We start from the raw sequence: 21,081 nt of genomic DNA, 5'->3' as shown, positions 1-21,081 counted from the left end.
GAACATTATAACATTTATAATCAGGATTGAGGAAAAATAAATTCCCATCTGAAAAGATAAATCTTGCTGAAATTAGACTATATTTTACACATAATGGAATCAGCAGAGAGCTGCAATGAACCAGAGAAACTTCAGTTTATTTTTTAAAGTCTTTGCCGAGTACAACTTCTATTATTGTACTATACATTTCAATCTCAGAAACAAAGCCTGTTAAATCTGTTTGGTTTAAATTTTGCCATTGTTATAACACGAATTTATTCCATTTTTCTGTTTGAACAATTGTTTTGGCAACAGAATTTGTGAGCACAAGATACAATTTCTTTAGTCTAAAATTAGCACAACACATTTCTTGGAGGATAAAATATTTCATAGATTTTGTTATCTCAGTTAGTGAATGGCAAGCAAGAAAACTCTAGGAAAAAAAATTGTCTTCCCATCCTTTTACATCCTTCTTGATTCTGCTGAGCGAAAGCTGGCTGGTACAGGTTACTGACAGACATTACGCTATAAAAATTGCCTTTCAAGTGCATGATGAATTTCCAGAGCAATCTTATTAATTATCTACAGCTTAGTCTCTAATCTGTACAATTTACATCTTGCTGTGTTTCAAGTGCTTAAAGGACTTGACTGAGCTCACAGTAATATCTTAAAGAAATTTGAGTGCTCAGGCTTCATGAAACACATTGAAAGTGTCAAGCAGTGGAGAAAGATAACACATGAGTTACAGAACTGCTGTCCCAGCTGGCACCTCCTCATCAATGGTGAAACCAGGAAGGAGAAACTTCCTTGGTTACATTTCTTGGAGGCCTGTATCTGCAAAGTGGGCATTTGTCTCTTAAAATAAGTCACAGGATGAGAGGAAAGGGCAAGTTGTGCCAGGGGAGCTTCAAATCGTATTTTAGGACAACTTTCTTCACTTGAAAGGGTTGTCAAGCACTGGAATAGGCTGCCCAGGGAAGTGGCTGAGTCACCATCCCTGGAGGAGGTTAAAAGATGTGTAGATGTGGCAGTTCAGGACATGGCTGCTGGTGGTCTCAGCAGCATTGGGTTGATTTGACTGATGACCCTAGGGGTCTTTTCCAATCTAAATGATTCTATGATTCTATGCTTTACCTAATAACGCTATCCCTCTTCTGCTACTGTTTTTTACACTCAGGCTTTGAAGAAGTAATGGATACATTATCTATTTTCTCTACCCAGACCGAAAGGAGAGAGGTAAAACCTGACACTTTCTGCTCCTCTCTTTCTTCTGCATGATTCAGACATAACAGCACCTTGAAAGTGCATTGAAAGTTCAGATTTGCCAGAGGACTCTCCATGTCTGTGGTCTGTGCTTGACACAGCAAGGGACACAGATCCCATTCAGACCTACAGAGTAACAATGGGGGCAGTGCACATGAAGCTGTGGGGAATGCTGCTCCCAGTTTTGCCTGCTCAACATCCCTTCAGCGTAATGGATCCTGACACAGGAACACCTGCCTGCCATCTCCCACTTGGAGTGTGGGCTGCCAAGGACAGCACAGGCACAGTTTGCAATGGCACACCAGGCTGGCACAGGGCTGGGAATCCACTCAAAAGCCTCTGTCTTTGAGCCAACTTATTGCAGAAGAGCAATGACAGCATCTTGCCTCTCTGTGAGGCTGCACCTCTCAGCTCCGGGTGAGTTTCTGCTTAGTGAGTTTAGCCTTTTCTTTGAGGATAGGGAAATACACACAGCCTGACTATGGACCTTCCTCTGAAGACCTCTACCACCTGTTTTCAGGGTGAGATTTCAGCACAGAGCTGGTGCTCTAAAATAAAGACCTGAATTTGGGTAAGTGCTGCCTTCAAAGCTCCAGAAAGGTCAGTGGAAAGCCTGTTCACAGCAGGACCACTGGTGAATTCAGTAGTGTCTGAAACCTCTTCAAGCAGGCTGAATTGCTCTGTGCCAGAGTTTTGCACTTGAAGACATGTACTGAGTGAATTTTCAGATTACTTTTCTTAGTTTATCATGAGCATTTGCAGCACACAAGCAAGCTCAAGACATAAAGAATTGCACAGTACTGTGGAAGTAGGTTGCTAAGCCAGAACTGGCTTCCTTTACCCAATGCTTCTTCCTTTACAGCAGTGTGTACACTAGAACTGAATGAGGTTAGGCACAAAATTATGAACTTCTTTGACTGTGGAAAGATATGATGATATTAGGTGAGGTTTATAAAGCCAAAGGGACTGAAAAAACCTTGAAGGAAGAAGACAGCTTGGGAATAAGACAATGCTGCTGCTAACAGACACAAAATCCCCATCAGCAGGACTGTGAGATTACAGTAAACTCAGCGGATTCAAAGCCAACCTCAGCCATTTCACTGCATCTCTGTGACACAGACAACTGCTCCCCATGGGCTACAGCTGAACTTTTACTACTGTCCATCCAAAGGGGATGATAGGTGATATCTCAGCTTGACCATTAAACCCTGACACATGCAAGCTGAGAGTGTGGCTTCAGCTGACTGTACCAAACTGCACAGTGTAGTCACAAAGTCCTCCACAGCACTGGGCACAAGTAAAAGAATATCTTGGACTTCTTTTATAAAGAGTTTTTCCCTCTGCACCTGCTCCAGCTCATTGTCAGCAAGTACCAGCCCACACAGAGAGCAGACCAGCAGCAAAAGCAATATTCATCCAAAGGTTATTTAAAAAATCTTGGAAAGTTTGAAAAACCTCCCAAAATTTCCTTCTTTCTGCGAAAATCCTGGTCCACATCCCAGATACTAATTCTTCAGCAGTGAGCATGCTGAACTGTAAGGCCTCCAGGGTCTTGTACAGCTCTTCCTACAATCTCTTAGTGTCCTCTGCTGGCCAGGACTGAGATCCTGGCATCTGTTTAAGTGTCAGCAGTTCTGAATCCAGCTAAGATTTACATAGATATTTTATTGGTGACAACATCACCAGCACTGTATTAATCATCAGCAGAAAATCCTCACTGGAGATCACTGTTCCACTATAGCTGCTTGTTTTAGACTTGAAATATTTATGGCAAAAATAATCTTGGTGGGTGCTAATCAAAATCACTGAAGACAAACTTTGGATGTGACTGCTGCCTTTGGATTTGAAACTGAATCATCTGTTAAGCCTCCAGCTTTATGTGGTGTTGAAGGAATAGGCCAAAAGAAGACAGACTGGGAGTGTGCATGGCTGGGAGTGATCTACTTTTCCAAGAACAGCATCTTTATGGTAAAGGTGTGAACAGAAGTGCTCTCAAAGATATGGAAAATATCATTCTGGTTACTCAGCACTTCAGCTGAGAGAGCTTGCCAGAAAAAAAAAAATGCAGAAAGCATATGTCTGCTGTTTTTTGAACATCAGAAAAATAGGGCTGCTTTGCTGGTGTTCTCCCTTAGTGAAAACTCAGCTTTTCTAGCCTTTTACTTTTCTAGAGAGTATAAATTCGCTGCAGCTAGAAGAATATAAAGTTATCATTATAAACTGACATTTTCCTCTGTTTCTCTGTGGGAGTTTGGTGGTCTTTCACTTAAATCTTTATCTTTGAGAGGTGTCATAGCTCCAGGTTCTTTCACTTACCTTCCAATCAGTTTCCATTCTCTTATGGGCTTGACTCCAGTAGCTGCCTATGGAAAAACCTGTTGATACAGAAAAGAGAAAGGTTAATTATTTTGTTAAAAAATAATGATAATAAAACCCCCTCCTCTTCTGCTCAAGAGAATTCCTATGAAATTTGGGTTTCATATATTATAAATACAACCAAATAAAGTCATGATTGATTTCAAACTGGAAACACAACAGTAGCACTCTTCATTCTCTTTGTCCAAGTTTTTCTGCATCTTTTCTTCTTCCTGGAAATTAGCTTATAGCTGAAAAACCTTTTCTTCCCAATTCCTACATTTGTTTCTAATGTGTTTATTACCACAAAATCATTTGTTCAGAGGAGCAGAGCAAAGGCCCACTAGACTTAAATTATCACCTTCAAAACTGTTAAGCTTTTCCAGTAGTACTGTGTGATTTTGGTTGGCTTTTTTCAGCAGTTTTTTCTTACAGGGAATCAAGTCAAACCAAAGTGCAGAAAATACATCCACTGGAGGGCAGGCCTGAATCTGTCAGAATGTGCTGAAAAGGCCTAGAAGGAAAGATACCAAAGTTACATTTTGCTGAATGAAAGCTGTCATGAGTCAATCAGGACAGTGAAGAACTAAGAGACGGTCTTTTTTTCTGAATGGATTCATGACTATATAGCCTGTAAAACAAAGGCTCCAGTAAGAGTTCATGTCTAAAAAGAAGGGCCCTAGATGAAGCCTCTGACAGTGACTAAAATGAAAACAAACCTAACATGACAATTATTAGTTGAAGTCAGCAAATCCCAGCAGGACTGGTCTACGTGGTGCTGATCAGACACCAACTGCAATCAGTGGAGCTGAATTCCAGGCCTGAACTTGGCTCATAGGCTCCCTGTGTTCCCACGGCAGCACCACCCTCCAGCAGGACTTGTGATCTGAGCTCTCTGGGGTGAAAGGTGCTTCCTGCGAGGTCCTTTCCATGCTGTGCATGCAATCCAGAGGTACATGGGATGTGCACAGGCAGAAGCGGTGTCTGCCTCCACCTGATGCTCACAGCCAGACCAGCCCCTGGGCATACTCAGGAATGAACTGCTCTGGGTGGGCACCTGATGTCCACTCTCTGGACTTGCAATCTGTGCACTCTTCACTGCCAGGTCCCCTACCACCACGGAGGGGGCTCTGCCTCAGAGTTAATTACGTGTGACTGCACCAAGTACTTCATGCAGTACTTGTTTCCAGCAAGGACTGAGTTTGGCTCAGCAATTTGAGATGTTAAACTTTTGACACTCCAGATATCATTTCTGAATGCCTTCAAAATCATAACAAAAGGAAAGAGTTTATTTCATGTGGCAGCTGAAGACCCCATATTTAATGATGCCTGACTTTATGAACCCTCCGTTTCCTTTCAGACAAACTGAAAACGCAGTTCTCTTTTTGCAGTTTTCATGGAAGCATATTAAATGAACTTCCTTCTTTCACCAGTGACTCACTCCTGCAAAGGCTATTTCACAAATAGTATCTCCATTCTGAAGGAAACAAGCTGTTCCCTCTTACATTACTCAAGTAGCTGCAGACAAACTAAAATACATTAAGTTAAAAGATTTAAAAATGCATTAGAAACATAGCTCAGAGACAGTCAGCTGTATTTCAAGTAGTTTACTGGTGTAATTGCTGCCCTTTAATGAAATCAATCAAGCCTAATATTATAATAGACTAGAAATTCTCAGGGCCTGGCTGGAGACACTTTACAACCCATGGAGTCTGTAAGTTCATAGACCTCTCGTAGTATTTGATAGTGGTCACACAAAACATTTAGAGCCTTTTAAAATCAGAATCAGGATATAAATCAGAACAACTCCAATCTGAGATTGCTAACAGCCAGTGAGGCATCTGTTCAGGTTGACAGCTGCAGATTTTACATTTATTAGTGTCTGTTTCCTGTAATGTGAATTAAAGTCTTACCTGGAGATGTGAATAAGGTGATGATATAGGTGCTTTCATTAGTAATTACTATGGATGTGTTTAGAGATGAGCTGCTGCTGCTGCTAATTTCATCAAAGAAAACACACTTAAGAATTCCTCAAACAAACAGTTAAAACCCCAAATAAACAGTTGGAAGTATGTTATCTTGAAGGCATGGGTCTGAGAAACAGTCAGGCTTTCCATACAGAAGAAAACCAGAAGTATAATCATCTTTTTAAACAAAGATAAAAGAGAGAGATTTTATAAAAATACAATTATCTTCCTGGCAGTGTGTAGTATAACACAAGAAAATGCAGCATGTTACATGTCAGTCACGGGAAGAATGCATTTGAAAAAGACTCTTCTGGGGGATATTTGTAAAAGGCAGCACTCCTTAAACTATTCAGGGGTGCAAGTGTTACAAGTGATCAGGAATCTTTCTAGCTGAAGGACAGCCCAAGAAGCTTTTTGAGATCTGACTACCATGGGTGAAACCAAAGGACCAGTAATTCCAATATCACATTGAGTGATAAAATTAAAATATTGTTAGGGTCTTCTCTATGAAACTCCAAGATTGTCCTGCTGTTGGTAGTGTAAGAATTTACCTCAGGTATATTATCTGTAAATAGGCCTTCCAAGAGTGCTCCATGCCAAGGAGGTGTAACTCCATTGCTATCAGTGGGAAGCTTTGTATTGTTAAGACTTCTGTGAGGTATTTATGGACACTGTTTCTGTTACACATTGCAAGTGCAACAAATACCCAAAGGGAACAAGATAAGAGGTAGGCAAATGTAGAAATTACAAAAACAACAAGAATCTGGATATATGTAAGACTTTCCAGTGCTAAGCTATGTATAAGTGACTTTAAACTGATCTGAGTTGTGCCTGCAGGTTAAACAAATAACAGCTCACGTAAATAGTTATTTTTGTCTCTGTGTCATTGTGTCTGGATTTCTTTACTTTCAGAGGCCTGAAATCAGATTGCAAACATCACCTCCTCACATTTGCATACTTTAACAGACTTGTATATATTCCCTTGTCTTAAGGATAAGAGACTGTCACAACCCCTTGCATGGTCAATGTGTTCAGTCTCATCCAGTAACATCTGCATAGAGTCAAAAATCCAACGATCAGGCACCTTTTTCCATCACAGATGCCCCCTTCTGGTTTTCTTTACGAACATTTTATCAGACTTGGATTGTTCTGAGCTGATGAAGAGACCCTTTAGGAAAACATTTTTCAATTGGGCCATTCTCATGGTCTTTCTTTCCAGTTTATCCTTTTGGGAAGCAGTTTCTTCCACTATCTATCCCCCCTACCTTGAATATTTGTTTTAATCTAATACATAAACTCCATCTCAGCAGTGATACTCAATTGTACTTCAATCTCCAACTCCTGCAACAGACATTCACTTAAATAATAATAATAAACACAGCAGTAATTTATTACTTCTTTCCTAAGAGTACAAGAATAGTTTTACTTCTCCTGTGTGAGATGTCAGCAGTACACAGGGAGGGGAATTTTGTCATCTTTCAGGGTACTTACAAAGTTCTGTCACCATCTTTTACTAAAAAGGAGATTTTCACTGTGATGTGCTATGTTTTCAGGGTTGGAAAAGCAGATAGGATAGTTGTGCTTTTCCACTGTCTCCTCCTCAATATTTTTCCACAGCTTTTTGGTTATTTTTAGAGGGATTAGTATAAATTAGTAATGTTGCTCTGTCCCTTTGGGAGTCTACAACACTCCAGAGCAGTAAGCCCAAACAACCTGTGGGGTCTGAGAGACTGAAAGAACTGTCCCCAGTCAGCAAGCTGCTGTAATGTCCGAGATAAAAGATCCTTTGTTTGCATTCTGGCACAGCTCTTACACTCACATCTATGAAGATACTTGGATGCTTCATTGCCAGAGGCATCAGAAGGAGATAGGTACTTGGATTCTTTGCCATCTGCTCCCTCAGTGATTTGAAGCAGCATATGATGCCATCATAAACACACGAGATTTAACAGAGAATATTTAGCAGCATTTAACATCAGAATAAAGTAAAGGCTTTCTGAGGAAAGCAGGCTATTGTCAGGCCCCTCCTGTGTAATTCCAGCCTAGCAGGATGAAGTGGTCTCTCAGGAACCAAGTTCCAATCTCTCACCTTAAGTATAGGACTATGTCAATGGCAAATGTTTAATGTAGTGAGAAACATCCAAGTCTGAAAGGGCTAATGCTAATGGCACTGATGCCAGTGACACAATGCCTTTTGTTTTCAGCCAAGGCACATGAGAACCAAAACTCAGAACTTCTGAAGACACTTATACGTGGCTTTTGCAAAGCTAACTTTCCTTTTATCTGTCTATTGGTACAAACAGTCTTCTAAATAATACATCAGGATAAGGAATCCAATAATGACTAGAAATAGCCACAATTATCAAGATGTGACCAGGAGCTTGTGATCAACACAGTGTTTGAGTCTCCACAGGAAATGGCAGAAAAGTAGTGTTAATATTAATAGAGCTCATGCTGTTTACAGTTTAATTTTTATAGAGGTGTTCTGCTGAATTTTCCTTGAGGGCTGCTACTTCCTTACTGCACCTTCTTTGGACCAGCAAGCACCAAGGACGACAGCCAGTATTCTCAAACAACACTGACAGACAGAACGAATCTATATATGTGAACATTGTGATTCTTCAGAGGCTCATTTATTCCCATAAAAATGGGATCTGATCCTAAACCAGTCCTTGGCTGAAGCTTCATCTTTATTGATATTAGAGGAGAAATACCAGTTTTAGGACATCAGCAGTAACAGTAATGGTGTCTGGTGCTGTTATAAATAACTGGTTTGCAGATGATTGAGCAATACATCTTTTAATATAAATTAAACCAAGGTTATAGCTTTCACAGTTTCAAAAGATATATTAAGATATACTGGGAGCAGAACCTGCAGCTCAGAAACCACAAGTAAAAGAAAAAGAAGTACAGATTGGTAAAAAATAATTACAACATTCTGGATATCTGTCTTGAGCTTTAAGTGTCTGTGTTTGGCATTACTGAGCACATTGGCTAAGATCTGGACAGCAGTTTTGCCTTTTGACATTCATTCCTAGTGCTGAAATCACGCGAACCTCTTCATGCTTCACTTCCTAAATGTGAACTACAAACAACACACTGAAAATCTGTGTGTTCTCAAGAGGGCTGGATCAGTTTGCATCAGCTGAAGCTTCGTGGTGATACCCAGGGGTGCTCTTTCAGATCTCTCTTTTTTCCGGCTGGTTAATTGAGTAATCAGGATCACCCATTATGTATGTTATTATTCACTGTTAACTTTCAATTCTGAAGGACCAGAGTTGCAGGAGTCTTCAAGCATGTCTCTTCTAAGGTGGGAGGTCTGACTGCAGCACAAAAAAGCTGTCCATGCTAGTTTCAACCAAGGTTGATTTAAATGGGAGCACCAGGAGCCTTCCTGGATGCTGAAGACTGACCAGTCTGCACTGAAGCCTGTCTTTTTTACTACCAGGATTGGAACAGTTCAGTCAGCTTGGATCTCTCAGTACCATGAATAGAAGCTCACAGCCTCTGTATTACCTGCTTTTAGCAAGGCAGGAATGTGACTATACTAATTTGAGTGACAGTAAAATGATGGATGATGCACTGGGAATAGCACTGAAATTGCCCTGGTTCCATAAACCAGTACTTCCAGTGGCGCAGATTAAAAGGGAAGGCTGCAGACAGGAAAACCGTGCTGGATTAGGACCTCAGCACTACAGGGCAGGTTTGAAAGACAACTCATCTGTAGGATCTTCAGTGTGTTCCAGGAAGGATCCACAGAGGAAGGGTTCATCCAAGCAGCTGGACAGGTGCTTGCAGAAGGGATAAATGAGTGACCAAGTTGGGTTTTGCTGTCTTAGCAGACACAGCTGCTTTGTTCCCTTTCAGCTGTTCTACAGTGTTACTAAACAGCTACTGCAAATTATGCTGTGCTCCCACAGGGGGATGGGAATACTCCTCACATTGACATGGAGAGGTTATTAGCAGGAAGAACCAAGTTTCAGAAATATGAGATTCTCGGGTCTGTATCCACACAAGGAACCAGAAGCTTTTCAGTCACTAGTTCTGGTGGTGGCAGCATCCTGAGCTTTCCTGTACCAATATGGAAAACAACTATCTGTGAGTGCTGACAGTACCTGCACAGGGACATCTGTGCCTGCTGTGTCACCAGAAGTAGGAAGGAGGTTGAAATGTGATGCTGCCTGCAGGGAAAGGTACTTCAGAGGCAGGGAAGGAAAAAGAGAATTGTTTGAAAGCAATTCTCTCTTGATACTTCATGTCCATTTTCAGGGTAACATACAGAGAACTAATCATGCAAATCCAAGCTCATGGGAAATAAGCCTTGGTTTCTTCATCTGGTGCTCTGAAACTCAGCCAGTAACACATACACCCAAAATCCCTGAGGTGACACAGTGCATTGTTGTTTTGTAGGCAGTGCATATTGGATTACTGGAGACTCCACACTGTGAAATTATTATAAACCAGTAATTAGTTGGTGATGGTGATAATTTGGTTCAGAATTCTGATACCAGATAAAATGATTAAAAATAATGCACTGTTAACTCGGTCTCTTGTGCAATTAAAAACTCATAGAAACTGACTGAAAGATTTAGAAACATAAGGAAAAATTGTAACCATTTAAAAATGTGCTCAGCTAACAATAGGATTGGGTCCTGAACTGGAAATTTTGTTTCTTTAAAGGCAGAAGGACATGCTATTGCTCTTCACCTCGGAGAGCTCTCACTCACTTAAACAGAGTTTACCCTTTGGATGGTAAAAGATGAACGTGCTGGAACTAAACAGTGTTTGGCACAAGTGAGAAGCTCATCAGAAGATGTTTTCTGATGTACCAGTGCTTTGGAAAAATACTTCCTGCAGGTGTTCTGAAATCACCTGGAGATTTTCAGGAGCTGCTTGATTTAATTTTCAAGTCCCTGCTGTGGCCATATAGACATAATCTGGTAGGCCCCTCACGACCAATTACCTTCTGCAGGTGTTAAGTGGTAAAGATAGCACCCTCAGATGTGTCTGGCTTCTTTTTTGGCCAAATTCAGCTTGCTTAGAGGACACAGAGGAACACAGCCAATGACAAGATGGCTCAGTACAGCAATATTTATGGGAGACTTCCAATGAATTCCAGCTTTGGAGAAATGACACACTATTTGAGATGTCCATAAAAACGAAGAATCACAAGACAATTTTGACCAAGTCCTTCAGTCTGTGGGAGTGGTAAGAATGGGACATGAGGTCCTTCTGAGCAGCTCAAGAGACCCTGCTACTGACAATATCCCAAATCACAAGGCCCAGAGAAGAATTGTGTGACCATAGCACTGACCTCCTGATGGTTCTCCAGGCCCTACATCAAAGCAACTACCACATACCACCCTTTGGCAGCAGGCAGAGCTGAAGGATGCCAAAGAGGTTGCTCAGGCTGGAAGAGCTGATTCCATACCAGACCAAACACTTGCAGACACTGGTCACTGCTTAGAATTCCTCTCTGAAGGCTTTTTACATTTCAGGAAAAAAAACCCCAAAACAAAAAAATATTTTGAGAAGGCTGTCTTATCAAGCTGCATCTGCTTGAAGAAAAGGACTTATTCCAAGCAACCAGTGCTGCTAGCTAGTGCACACACAAACAGCAGGAGAAGCAGAAAACAGGGGAGGAAAAAACAATTTTTAAACCAATTCCGCCTTAAAATTCTATGCAAAACCTAGTTACATCAGCAACAGCTGTAGTTTTCAAAGGACATAGAAGCCCTCATAAGAACTGTTTGGTGTCTCTAAAGGAACTGTAAAAATTATGCACTCACAGATTGCAGAGCAGCACTTCACAATTACATTTGCAAAGAAATTTACCCACACTTGTACACAGAGAAGTCCTTATTCTCTACCTTTATCCAGCTTCCTAAGGAAATGACACCATTTGCGTATCACCCAATAAATTAGAAACCTGCTGGCTGTTTCCAAATAAACTGAAAGAGCAGGACAGGGCCCAGCAAGAGCTAAAATTCTCCATGGTTAAATAGCTGGAGAGAAGCATTTGAGGTGTTCCCATAAAGCAAAGGATGCAGTATGAGCACAGACAGAAGAAAACCTGTGCAGGAAAAAGACCAGATGACAAAAAGCCCTTCAACTGGATCTTGGAATAACCAAACCTTGCATTACAAATTCAAAGGTAACAAGGTTTCTTTAGTTCATGAAATATGAGCTGAAAATATAATTTCACCCATTTCTTTACATCAGACACACACTGCTGTTTTTCTCCCAGCCTTCTTATAAAATATAATTAATTTACATTTTAAAGACCTTGATGGGTTTTCTCTCATCATGGAACAGTAAGTGAGATTAATAACCCTGTTACTGAGTACTTAAGATCATGGATCATTTGCACAGTAACATTTTCTTAATTTTTAAAATACACCTTTTATTTGATTTAGAGATTAGTGCTAATTTATGTAATAAGAGGCAGAAAAGCTAAAGAGTGAGTCAGTGTTTATTAACCTTGCTAATAGGACAGGCTCTTTCAGGAAAAATGGATATATCTTAATTAGTAAAACAGTTGCACTGTTATTTAGCCAATTAATCCTTTCCAAACAAGGGAAGCAGTAGCAATTTTACTTGCGGTGAATGGAAATAAACTTGTCTGCACATTCTGCACATCAATTTACACATTTTGACTTTCCCACCTCCATCAGTAAAAATGCAGCCCTTAGATTCCCAAAATAAGGCACATTTTCCATTATATCACTCCTTTTTCTTCCAATTAATTTTCTGTAACATTTCAGTCCTATTCATCAAACACTGAACATAGAAGTGTGGAAAGCCACTAACTGCAGGTTATAATTCTTAAGGTTTATGTCCCACTTCTGAAAGTGCTCAGTAGTCATCCAGGGGTTGACTTAAGAGGTCTCATGAAAACCTAAGACTTCAGATTATTTAGCCAAATTTCATGTTCTTAGAGACAGTGGGATCGGTTTTGATAGCTCATCACCTGCGTATCCTGGAGGGATATAATGCAGAGACATCTGCACACTACCATCAATCCTTTTGAATTTTAGGAAGATTTTAGTGCAAGGTAATAGCATTTTCTTACCTTCTCTGCACACTGAAACCTGACCCCTAAAAGCCTTAGAACACAGAAAGGAGGATCACTTCTACAGAAAGGCGGTTCATTTCCTTGGAGGCTGATGTCTACTGCTGGAGAATGGAGAAGCATGATTAATTTCCATTGAGATGACCAGGAAACAGTTCTGGAGAAGGGAGGGAAGGTGATACTGATGTACGAAAAAGAGATTAACTTCGTTTAATCACTGTTGTTTCTGGACACTTTTTCCATCATTACTAGACTAGACATTTAGCTGATAGGTAACAGTTCCAAAGAATTATCTATGCTTGATTTACCTAAACTGTGCATTATGAACTGTGAATGCTTTCAGTGTAAACTGTAAAAATGTTTTTGTCATGGTCATGTTAAGAAACATGCTAAACTCTTAGCTTATCTCTTAAAAGATCAACTGCTTCCCTCAGGACTTGCAGAAGAAAAAAAGCAATGTGTACAAATTCAAGCAGTTGTTTGTAGTCAGAGAAATCTGCAGATATCCAGACCTGCATTCTGAACAATCCCTTGTCAATTAGACATTTAGCAGAAACTTAACAGCTTTTTATTTCTTTAAAGGGAGCAGAGATAGCTTGTAGCTAGTATAATACAGGCTATTCTGCAGCTTTTTCACCCTACTTTCCCATTTTCTATCTCCCTGGGCTTTTTACAGCTTTTCTACACTGATCACTCTCTGAAATAAACTTCTTTTCTTAGGGGTTTTAAGTATGCCTGGAAAGAAGTATGGATCCTAGGAATGTAGTGTGTATTGCTGTGATTTCCATGCTTCTGAGTACAGAAGATTTGTGCTTTTCAGCACAAACAGCCTGGAGCACTCTTTAAAATGAGCAATCAACTCACTATGAATAAAACTAATTTTGTCTGAAGTCTGATAAGAAACTAGAAGACACCTCAGCTGCAAGATGATATGCTGAGAAATCTCCTTTCCTAGGGAATACACCCTGACCATTACAGATTTCTCATGAGGATCTGCAGTTCATTCACTCAACCCATGCACCCTTTTGCCAAGATCCGTGCACTGAATTGAATCCCTGAACAGCTAATGAGACTTGTTTGGACGTTGTCTTTGTGGACAGTAATGGTGTTCAAGTCTTCCTTTTCCTTAAAAATATCAAATATATGGTTTATCGTCAAGTCTGAGATTTAGCAACTTACCTGCAAAAATTCAAGGACAAGTCGTAACTAAAAAAACCAAAATCAGAAGAATTCGGTCATAAGGTCTTTTCACATTTTATTTGACAACAGTGGGCTGTAAATTAATTACCAATTACATGGTAGTACTGAGGTTTTCTGGTCCTTCACACCACAACAAAATAAGCAGGTGCAAGGCTGAGGTTTCTGACTGGAGTAATTATTGTGTTTCGGGTAGTGGGCACAGTGAGAGTCCTTGACAGAGCCGGCATTACTGGTAGGCGGCATTACTGGTGGTTCTCTTCTTATTGGGTAAGAAGTTGCTGACCTCAGTGAACAAAAGTAAATGCAGCTGGGACAGAGAAGGCCTCATACACTAACAGGATAAGCAGGGCCAGGCCATGGACTTTGTAAAATTACTCTTATCCCAGAATAAGGCTTTTATTAAGTGCTTTCAGCTTCAATGTCTCCAGATGTTTTCGAACTTTCTCTCCAAGCTCATTGTTTTGGGGTCGAAAATGTCCACCTGGACCATTGCATGTGTCTCTGCAAGAAATTTAAAGCATCATTTGTATTTATAATAAACAGGGAAACTACTTGGGAATGCTCACAAAATCCAAAGAGGCACTCATGATTTCTTTTTTCATAATGAACACAGACGGTATTCCATTACTTATGCAGAACTGGAAAAGTAGTGAAACTGCAGAAAGAACACTTAACTGTTGGCTTGGCCAGTTAGGAAAGTTAACCATCTGACACAGGTAAACACAGACTGACCGAGTTTTACATTTTATCCCTGTAGGAACACAGGATGTGATTGCCAGAACAAGAGTAATCACACGAAAACCTGGTTTGCCTTAAAAACGCTGAAACTTCTGTAGAGGAGCAGTACGTTCTCTGTCATCTAGTGAAATACCACCCCCTCAACAACAACAAAGAACCTTTCAGTGACAACATAAAGGACTGGGACTTCAGTGTTTGCTAATAAATTTTTGCTTCCCTCTTTACAAACCCAAAATAATAGGGAAGATTTCAACAAGTAAATATCAATACCCAGAGTTGTCTAACGTTGAAAACTATTTTCCTTTTTTTTCTGAAACAGATATCTAAGATTTAAAAAAGAAAGACACTTATGGTTATAAAACCACTCACCCAAGAAAGGCACCATCCCGCACTGTATTGCTGTGGAGGAGGAAGGTCACTCTTTAGTTACACAAGCTGACCCAAATCCCCATGTTCTGACAAGCAGTGTCATAAAATGTAAAAAACAGCACTGAGTGTGACACATCTACATTTTTACAGCAAATTCTTTTCAATCAGTGCTGTAGTATTCACAAGACAGCAATCAGTGTTTTGTCAGAGACCTCACAATACTGTTTTAAAGGCTGAATGGGATTTCAATGCCAATCAAATTATTCCCCTCTAAAAGTAAAGCAGACATTCAAATCTCTTGACAGCTCTGAAAGTTTCAGGTTATCTTGCACATCCTGGTATCTAAGCCACATCATGACCACTTTAAAGAGAGGACAACTGTTGGACAGAAATGAATTCACTTGCTCCAAGTCCCACAAGGACTGTGAAAACAGAAGGTTAGAACTCAGGACTTTCACCTGTGCTGCTCTGCAGTCACTCATCACCCACACTGCCGGCTGCAATGTGTGCTCGGGGAGGGTGAAGCTCGACAGAGCAAATGTGAAACACTCCCAGGAAAAGCCGGAGAAAAAAGCACCATGCCAGGGGGAAATTCTAAGGGCCCTTTCCTCTGCAAGCTTTAATAAACACCTAACCAAAAAGGTCACTGAAAAGCAAAAGTCACTGGTCCAAGAATGTTGAATATCTCTTGAGAAAGCAAGCAACTGCCCCAAGTGTTAGATCATACTGATATAACCAAAGCCAATGTGTCATGTTCACAGATGCTTTCTGAAGTAAAATGCAGAGACTGAATTTGCAGTGCAAATTTGCTCAAAGTACTAGATCTGCATCCCACTTGTGATAGAGCCCCTAGAGGATCTCAGTATGACTTTCTATGCAATTCTGAAAGGGATGCTTTGTTGTGCATAGGTAAAACCCTATAAAATGAAGGCCTTGTTGCCTTTGTAAAATCATTGCCTAGTCCTGTTACTTTGGCTAAGCAGAAAAGGATTCTGGGTAATGACTCAGCTGGAAGAGAGGTGGAAAACAAGTTACGTAACTGTAGAAAACAAGTTACATAACCATCATGTGTTTACGTCGTGGTTTATGGTAGTTGGTTAAATTATGTTTGTTGTATTTTAAAAGTATGCAGCTGATAAAAGCCTAATTGCTTAAAAAGGCCTGGTTTTTGCAATAAATGAGCTCCCTTTTGCACCTGCCTGAGGACTCTTCATTGCGTCTTATCACAACAATGCTGACTTCAGATTCCTTTCCATTCCTGTCTTCTAATTTCAAATTATACCTACCTTGCTTTTTTTGCTGATTCTTCTTCATCTTCTTCTGAGAGTGCCTCCCCAATCTGTGGAAATTCAGCTCTCACCATCTCTGAAGTAAGAATCATGTTGAACTCAGCTTCGTCTGTCTCACTAAAAATTAGTAAGATGATGAACAGCTTGTTTTTGTCCTTTTGAAAGTATTTTTTTTAGCCAACAATAACAAAAGTATGTTTTATGTAAGAGGGACTTTGTGCTTTTGCCTTTGAGGATCTCTTGGGACAGGTTTTGACACATCCATACATCTTGGGACTGGTTTAGACACAGTCAATCACACCATATACAGAATAGAGGAGAAACTTACTGGTCAATTATGTTCTCCTTGTCTCTCTCAGGTAAGTCAGACAGCACTGGTGGTACATCTCTTGGAAGCATATCTAAACTGTAAGGATCCCTGTGATGGAAATGGTACCAGTTTAATGTATTAATACTAATGGTATTTTTGTATTTTGAAGCTCCACAGCAGTTGCAGTTACAATGAAGATGAGGTACTTTTAAATATTCGCAGAAAATTTGGGTGCACCAGAAACTGCTGTGATATGAGGGAATGTGAGCCTGAGAGATGTTGGCTACCACTGGGTGCAAGTGCCTGTAAGTTAAAGGTTTTACAGACAGACAGAGTTTGCACCTCCTGGGGTCTTCTAGGACTGAGTCAACAAGCTTTCAGGAGAGATGTTATCGAAAGCCCAGACTGGAATTCTCCTTCCTTGGGCTAGCCATTTCTTCTAATGATACTGCTCTTAATCTACCCTTCTAGGAGTCCAGTAGGAGTTTTTTCTGCTGGTTTTGGATTTCTGAGCAGCAATTAATTCCACCTGTAGGGCCACTTTCATGTGTGGGACTAGTGACGGATCAATATAGTTACAGGCAGCTGAAACTAGTGCAGGGTAGAGGCATTGTATATTCAAATTCTTACCTAGGTATTGTATTTGTCAATGTGGGAATGTTAGAAAAAGTGGAATATTCCAACGGTGAGAATTTTCTCCATTCCATTACTCCACAAATCACTTCCTGAAATGACAAGTGCTACAACAATCAGACCTCTAATACATAATGCAGTGGGGAGAGAGGTTTGCAGGACAGAGCATCTTGTCTGAGAATTGAATTTGGGGAGCTGAATATTTCAGATCCTTCCATCACTGTAAGGAAGTGAAAATACAACACTGAACATATGGAAAGAGCAAAAAACCACTCAGGCATAAATAAGAGACGTGGATAAAGCCTAAGTAGAACTAGTTATTCTGACCCGTGTACTGACTATTTAGGTGCAGGCATAATTTATATTTGAAAGTATCTTCTATCTAGAACGTCTCCACCTTTCATTTTGATTCCTTAGAGCAAGTTCTCAGCAAGAACATACCCAAGGCAGGTACTCATACAACAAACCCAAAAGGCCCTACCTTGTGATCCAGAAATTTCTTTTGTGTGACTGGAATACTGGATCCTTTGGGGCATTCCTTGGTAGGGGTATATTTTGGATGAGGACAAAGATGATATTCAATATTTGATTCACAATAGGCCAAAGGAAGTAAAAATGGAACTAATCCTGGAGTGGGGTTCTAAAAACAATGAAGAGATAATTTTAATAAATTGTTCTGAGCATCGTAACAAATAATATTAGTGAAAATTCAGTTCTTACAATTAAGGTAGTCTCCCCAGATGAACAGCTTTGTCTCACTGTGACTGTTCTGTTTGGTGTGATCCTTCATTTTCTGTCTCTTCCCCTCATCCTACAATCTCGTCTGATTTATATGTGATCCCTACTGTCTAAAATACAGCAATTTAGCTGTTGTCTCCAAGTCTGGAAGAAAAAACTATTGCCTAATTACTCTGAAATCCATTGCTGATTCTCTGAACAGTTCAGAATCCAAGAAAGGAAGCTGGGCTCGCTGTGGTGGAAGCTAGTGAACATTTTGCCATCAATTTCCCTGCACTAGCATCTGTTTCTGGATAAAACCCAAAGCTGGGTAGTGTGGATCAAGCTGTGCCTGGCTTTTACACTGATATGACAGAGGGATGAAAGAGGTGCACAGAGGATCTCATCAGCAAGTCCACTGGAGTCCTGGCTGCGTGCAGGGGTGACAAGTCTACATCACAGATATTATGCCAAGATCACCAGACTAGCACAGTGGGCTCTGGCCCCTTGTAGCTAAGAAGTGCTGGGAGCCAGAGCCACCCAAGCCAGGCCCAGTGCCATGCTGGCTGGGAGATCTGCCTGTGCCCATGCACAGCACTGCTCTGAGCCCTACAGCTGTCTCTGCCTGATCAGAGGCACCTCGGGGACCTCTGGGCTGTGCTGCACTGTGTGGGAATTATCTCTTGCAGCTGGTGCCAAGTAGCACAGTCTACATGACAACAGTAACAGAAAACCCTCCCATGCAAGTGGTGGTGATTTCTTGAATCTCTGGGCCTAATAACTTGGAAATGTGGTTTGGGATGCTCTGAGAACTCTTAGAAACTGTAAGGCAGCAGGATGCAATGCGAGCAGAGTTTGACTTCACTTTTCTCTGTTCACCCAAGGATTAGGCAGAACTGTAGTCCCCCAGCGGAACAGCAGGGAAAGACTGCATCTGTCCTACCGACCTGGGCAAAAGTGTGAGGTTACAGAAGGACTGAGATGCCAGGATCATGGCTTTTCCTCTAACATCCAAATAGGGAAACAAATGGAGAAGCAGGGAGGGGTTCCACGGTGTTCCCAGAAATCCTGTGATCACTGATCAGTTGTGGAGTGTCAGACTGAAAGGGTCTCCAGTTCTCTGCTTTCACTGGAATTTTGTCTTATCATCCCTCCCCTAAACTGATCAAAATACACCCTAAACTGAAATGGTGCCCCTCTCAGTGGGATTGAGCTCTGTGACTCCTATCCACCAGAACTTGCACCATGAAGGATTACTCTCACTCTGGATAGTTTTATAACCAATCTGAGTAAGAAAACTGCCCATAAATTCCACATCAGGCTTCTGATGAAACAAGCACACTTCTGCTCCTTCCTTAGGTTCTTCATGGAAGTCAACTCATACTTACAAAAATGCGAAGTGGGTTGCTCTCTGTTGGGTGGACTAAAGCTTGGGGAGGAACCAAGTTTAAGAGGCTGATATCCCCTTCTGCTGCTTTTTTGTGAAAATCTGTCCTCTGAGAGAGCTGCTTCTCAGGAGCAGGAACTACTTGAATCAATTCATCCTTGAAAAACACAGACATCAAAGGTTTTCAGAGTGTAGTAAATCTTTCAGTATAAAATGCTGAGGTAAAATTAATCAAATAATTGTAGAAATGTAGCATTAGGAGTGACTTTGTTACCTGGGCTCCCTGCCTCAGTGGTCGAGAAAGTTTTACAGGTTTGTAACTTGTAGCTGCATAGTGTGTACAAAATGGCTGATACTTCATAATGTTGCAATGCTGAGGAACCTAAATTCAAAGAAAAAAGATGTGCAGCAGGAAATGACAATAATCACTTTCTGTTAACTCATAAATGGAATGGAATGTTTGGCTTTATCATGGACACATCACATCTCCATGGTAAAAGACACTTGGAACACTACTGCAGAACACAGTAGAAAACCAAAACTCTGAGAAGCCATAGTTCACTAGGACTTTGATGTTTGAGATACAATAATTCCAGCTGAGGTGATTTATCTCTGTCCGGAGAGAGGGGACTATTGCTGGCTGTAAGCTGGTTACTTATAGGAACTGGTGAGATTTGGTTTTAATAAAAGCATGCTAATCATACAGCCTCATTAAGGTAACATTTTTACTGGGCTGCACAGAGGCCACTGAATCAGGCTGAAAACGCTTAACTGGACAGGTAAGAGAAACATGAGGGAGCTGTACTGACTCACCTTCAAGTCGTAAAAAGGAAGAATGTGTCTGACTTTCACGTCTACAGATTCAATAGGAACTAGGCCAAGAGCATCAGGTGCCTGAAACAGAACAGTATTTAAAACCAGTAATATGGATGGCATTTTGTTTTGTATTGGCAGCAATCCATGAGTACAGCTAATTGAAAACATACGGAAATAATTATGCAAATATTTATTTTACATAGCTTGATATTTCTGCTGTTCCTTCTTAGATTTTGGCATTTCAGTTTTTTTCTTTCTTTCTTTTTTTCTGAAGAATGGATGTTAATCAGCTCTGAACATTAATGTATTGCTCACAATTTTCGGATACAATTAGGAGAATGAAAAGATTTTTTTACTGTTTTCAACAGAACCCTCAGTAAATCTGAAGTCCTGAATTAATTTGTCAGAACCCCAGAACACCAGCCACATTGTGAAATTTTAATAAAGGGACTACCAACCCTGGAGCCAATGTCTTCAACAAAATTCTATCTAGACTGCTGACTAACATTTTAGTTACTATACCTACCAAATAACTGTGTAGTTCATGTGAACCGTAAAAGGGGAATTCAAAAGGCAATATACGATCTTCAGATATGCTGGAAGAAAAGCCCTTATGTTCTTCACTCTTTTCTGGTTTGCTGAAACTCCTTCTTTCTGTCATGATTGGAAAGCAAATATTAAGATTTTGTAATATATCTTAATGCACTGTTTCAGAAATGGAATCAAGTCACAAAACATATTTAACATTTTCCTAAACCAGGATGTCTAGTAATTTTAATATAAAAAGTAAGTTAATACTTCCTAAAGACTTTAAATGTCTCATCTACAAGACATGAGCACAACACCTTGAATAGCAGACAGATTTAATTTCCCCTTTCCTAAAAAGACATTACAACCCACTCCATCCAGCACAGTTCTCATCAAGGCTGAAAGAAGTCAGAGGCCTTTCTTACACTTAATTTCATTACACCTTCTATTTGTAGCAT

General features: G+C 40.4%; 1 protein-coding gene across 6 annotated transcripts in view; it reads right to left on the bottom strand.

The window, feature by feature from the left end:
• Positions 1 to 3,537: 3,537 nt before the first annotated feature.
• Positions 3,538 to 21,081, bottom strand: part of CFAP221 (cilia and flagella associated protein 221) — a 32,896-nt gene continuing 15,352 nt past the window's right edge. For 4 of the 6 annotated variants that reach the window (XM_017740258.1, XM_017740259.1, XM_017740261.1 and 1 more), the window contains 10 exons: positions 20,622 to 20,749; positions 20,093 to 20,173; positions 19,554 to 19,661; positions 19,281 to 19,436; positions 17,657 to 17,815; positions 17,173 to 17,267; positions 16,561 to 16,650; positions 16,230 to 16,349; positions 14,944 to 14,973; positions 13,875 to 14,337 (listed from right to left, as the gene is read on the bottom strand). In XM_017740258.1, the coding sequence (XP_017595747.1) occupies positions 14,214 to 14,337; positions 14,944 to 14,973; positions 16,230 to 16,349; positions 16,561 to 16,650; positions 17,173 to 17,267; positions 17,657 to 17,815; positions 19,281 to 19,436; positions 19,554 to 19,661; positions 20,093 to 20,173; positions 20,622 to 20,749 (1,091 nt within the window). In that variant the 3' untranslated portion in view covers positions 13,875 to 14,213. Of the gene's footprint in view, positions 3,618 to 3,958; positions 4,112 to 13,874; positions 14,338 to 14,943; positions 14,974 to 16,229; positions 16,350 to 16,560; positions 16,651 to 17,172; positions 17,268 to 17,656; positions 17,816 to 19,280; positions 19,437 to 19,553; positions 19,662 to 20,092; positions 20,174 to 20,621; positions 20,750 to 21,081 lie in introns of those variants that run through there. The other 2 variants (XR_001863951.1, XM_008638281.2) reach the window with 2 other exon arrangements.

The sequence above is a fragment of the Corvus brachyrhynchos genome, unplaced genomic scaffold (genome assembly GCF_000691975.1).
Source record: "Corvus brachyrhynchos isolate BGI_N302 unplaced genomic scaffold, ASM69197v1 scaffold126, whole genome shotgun sequence".
NCBI classification, from domain to species: domain Eukaryota; kingdom Metazoa; phylum Chordata; class Aves; order Passeriformes; family Corvidae; genus Corvus; species Corvus brachyrhynchos.
Note: the sequence above shows the minus strand (reverse complement) of the source record. Positions and strands in the feature narration are given on the sequence as shown.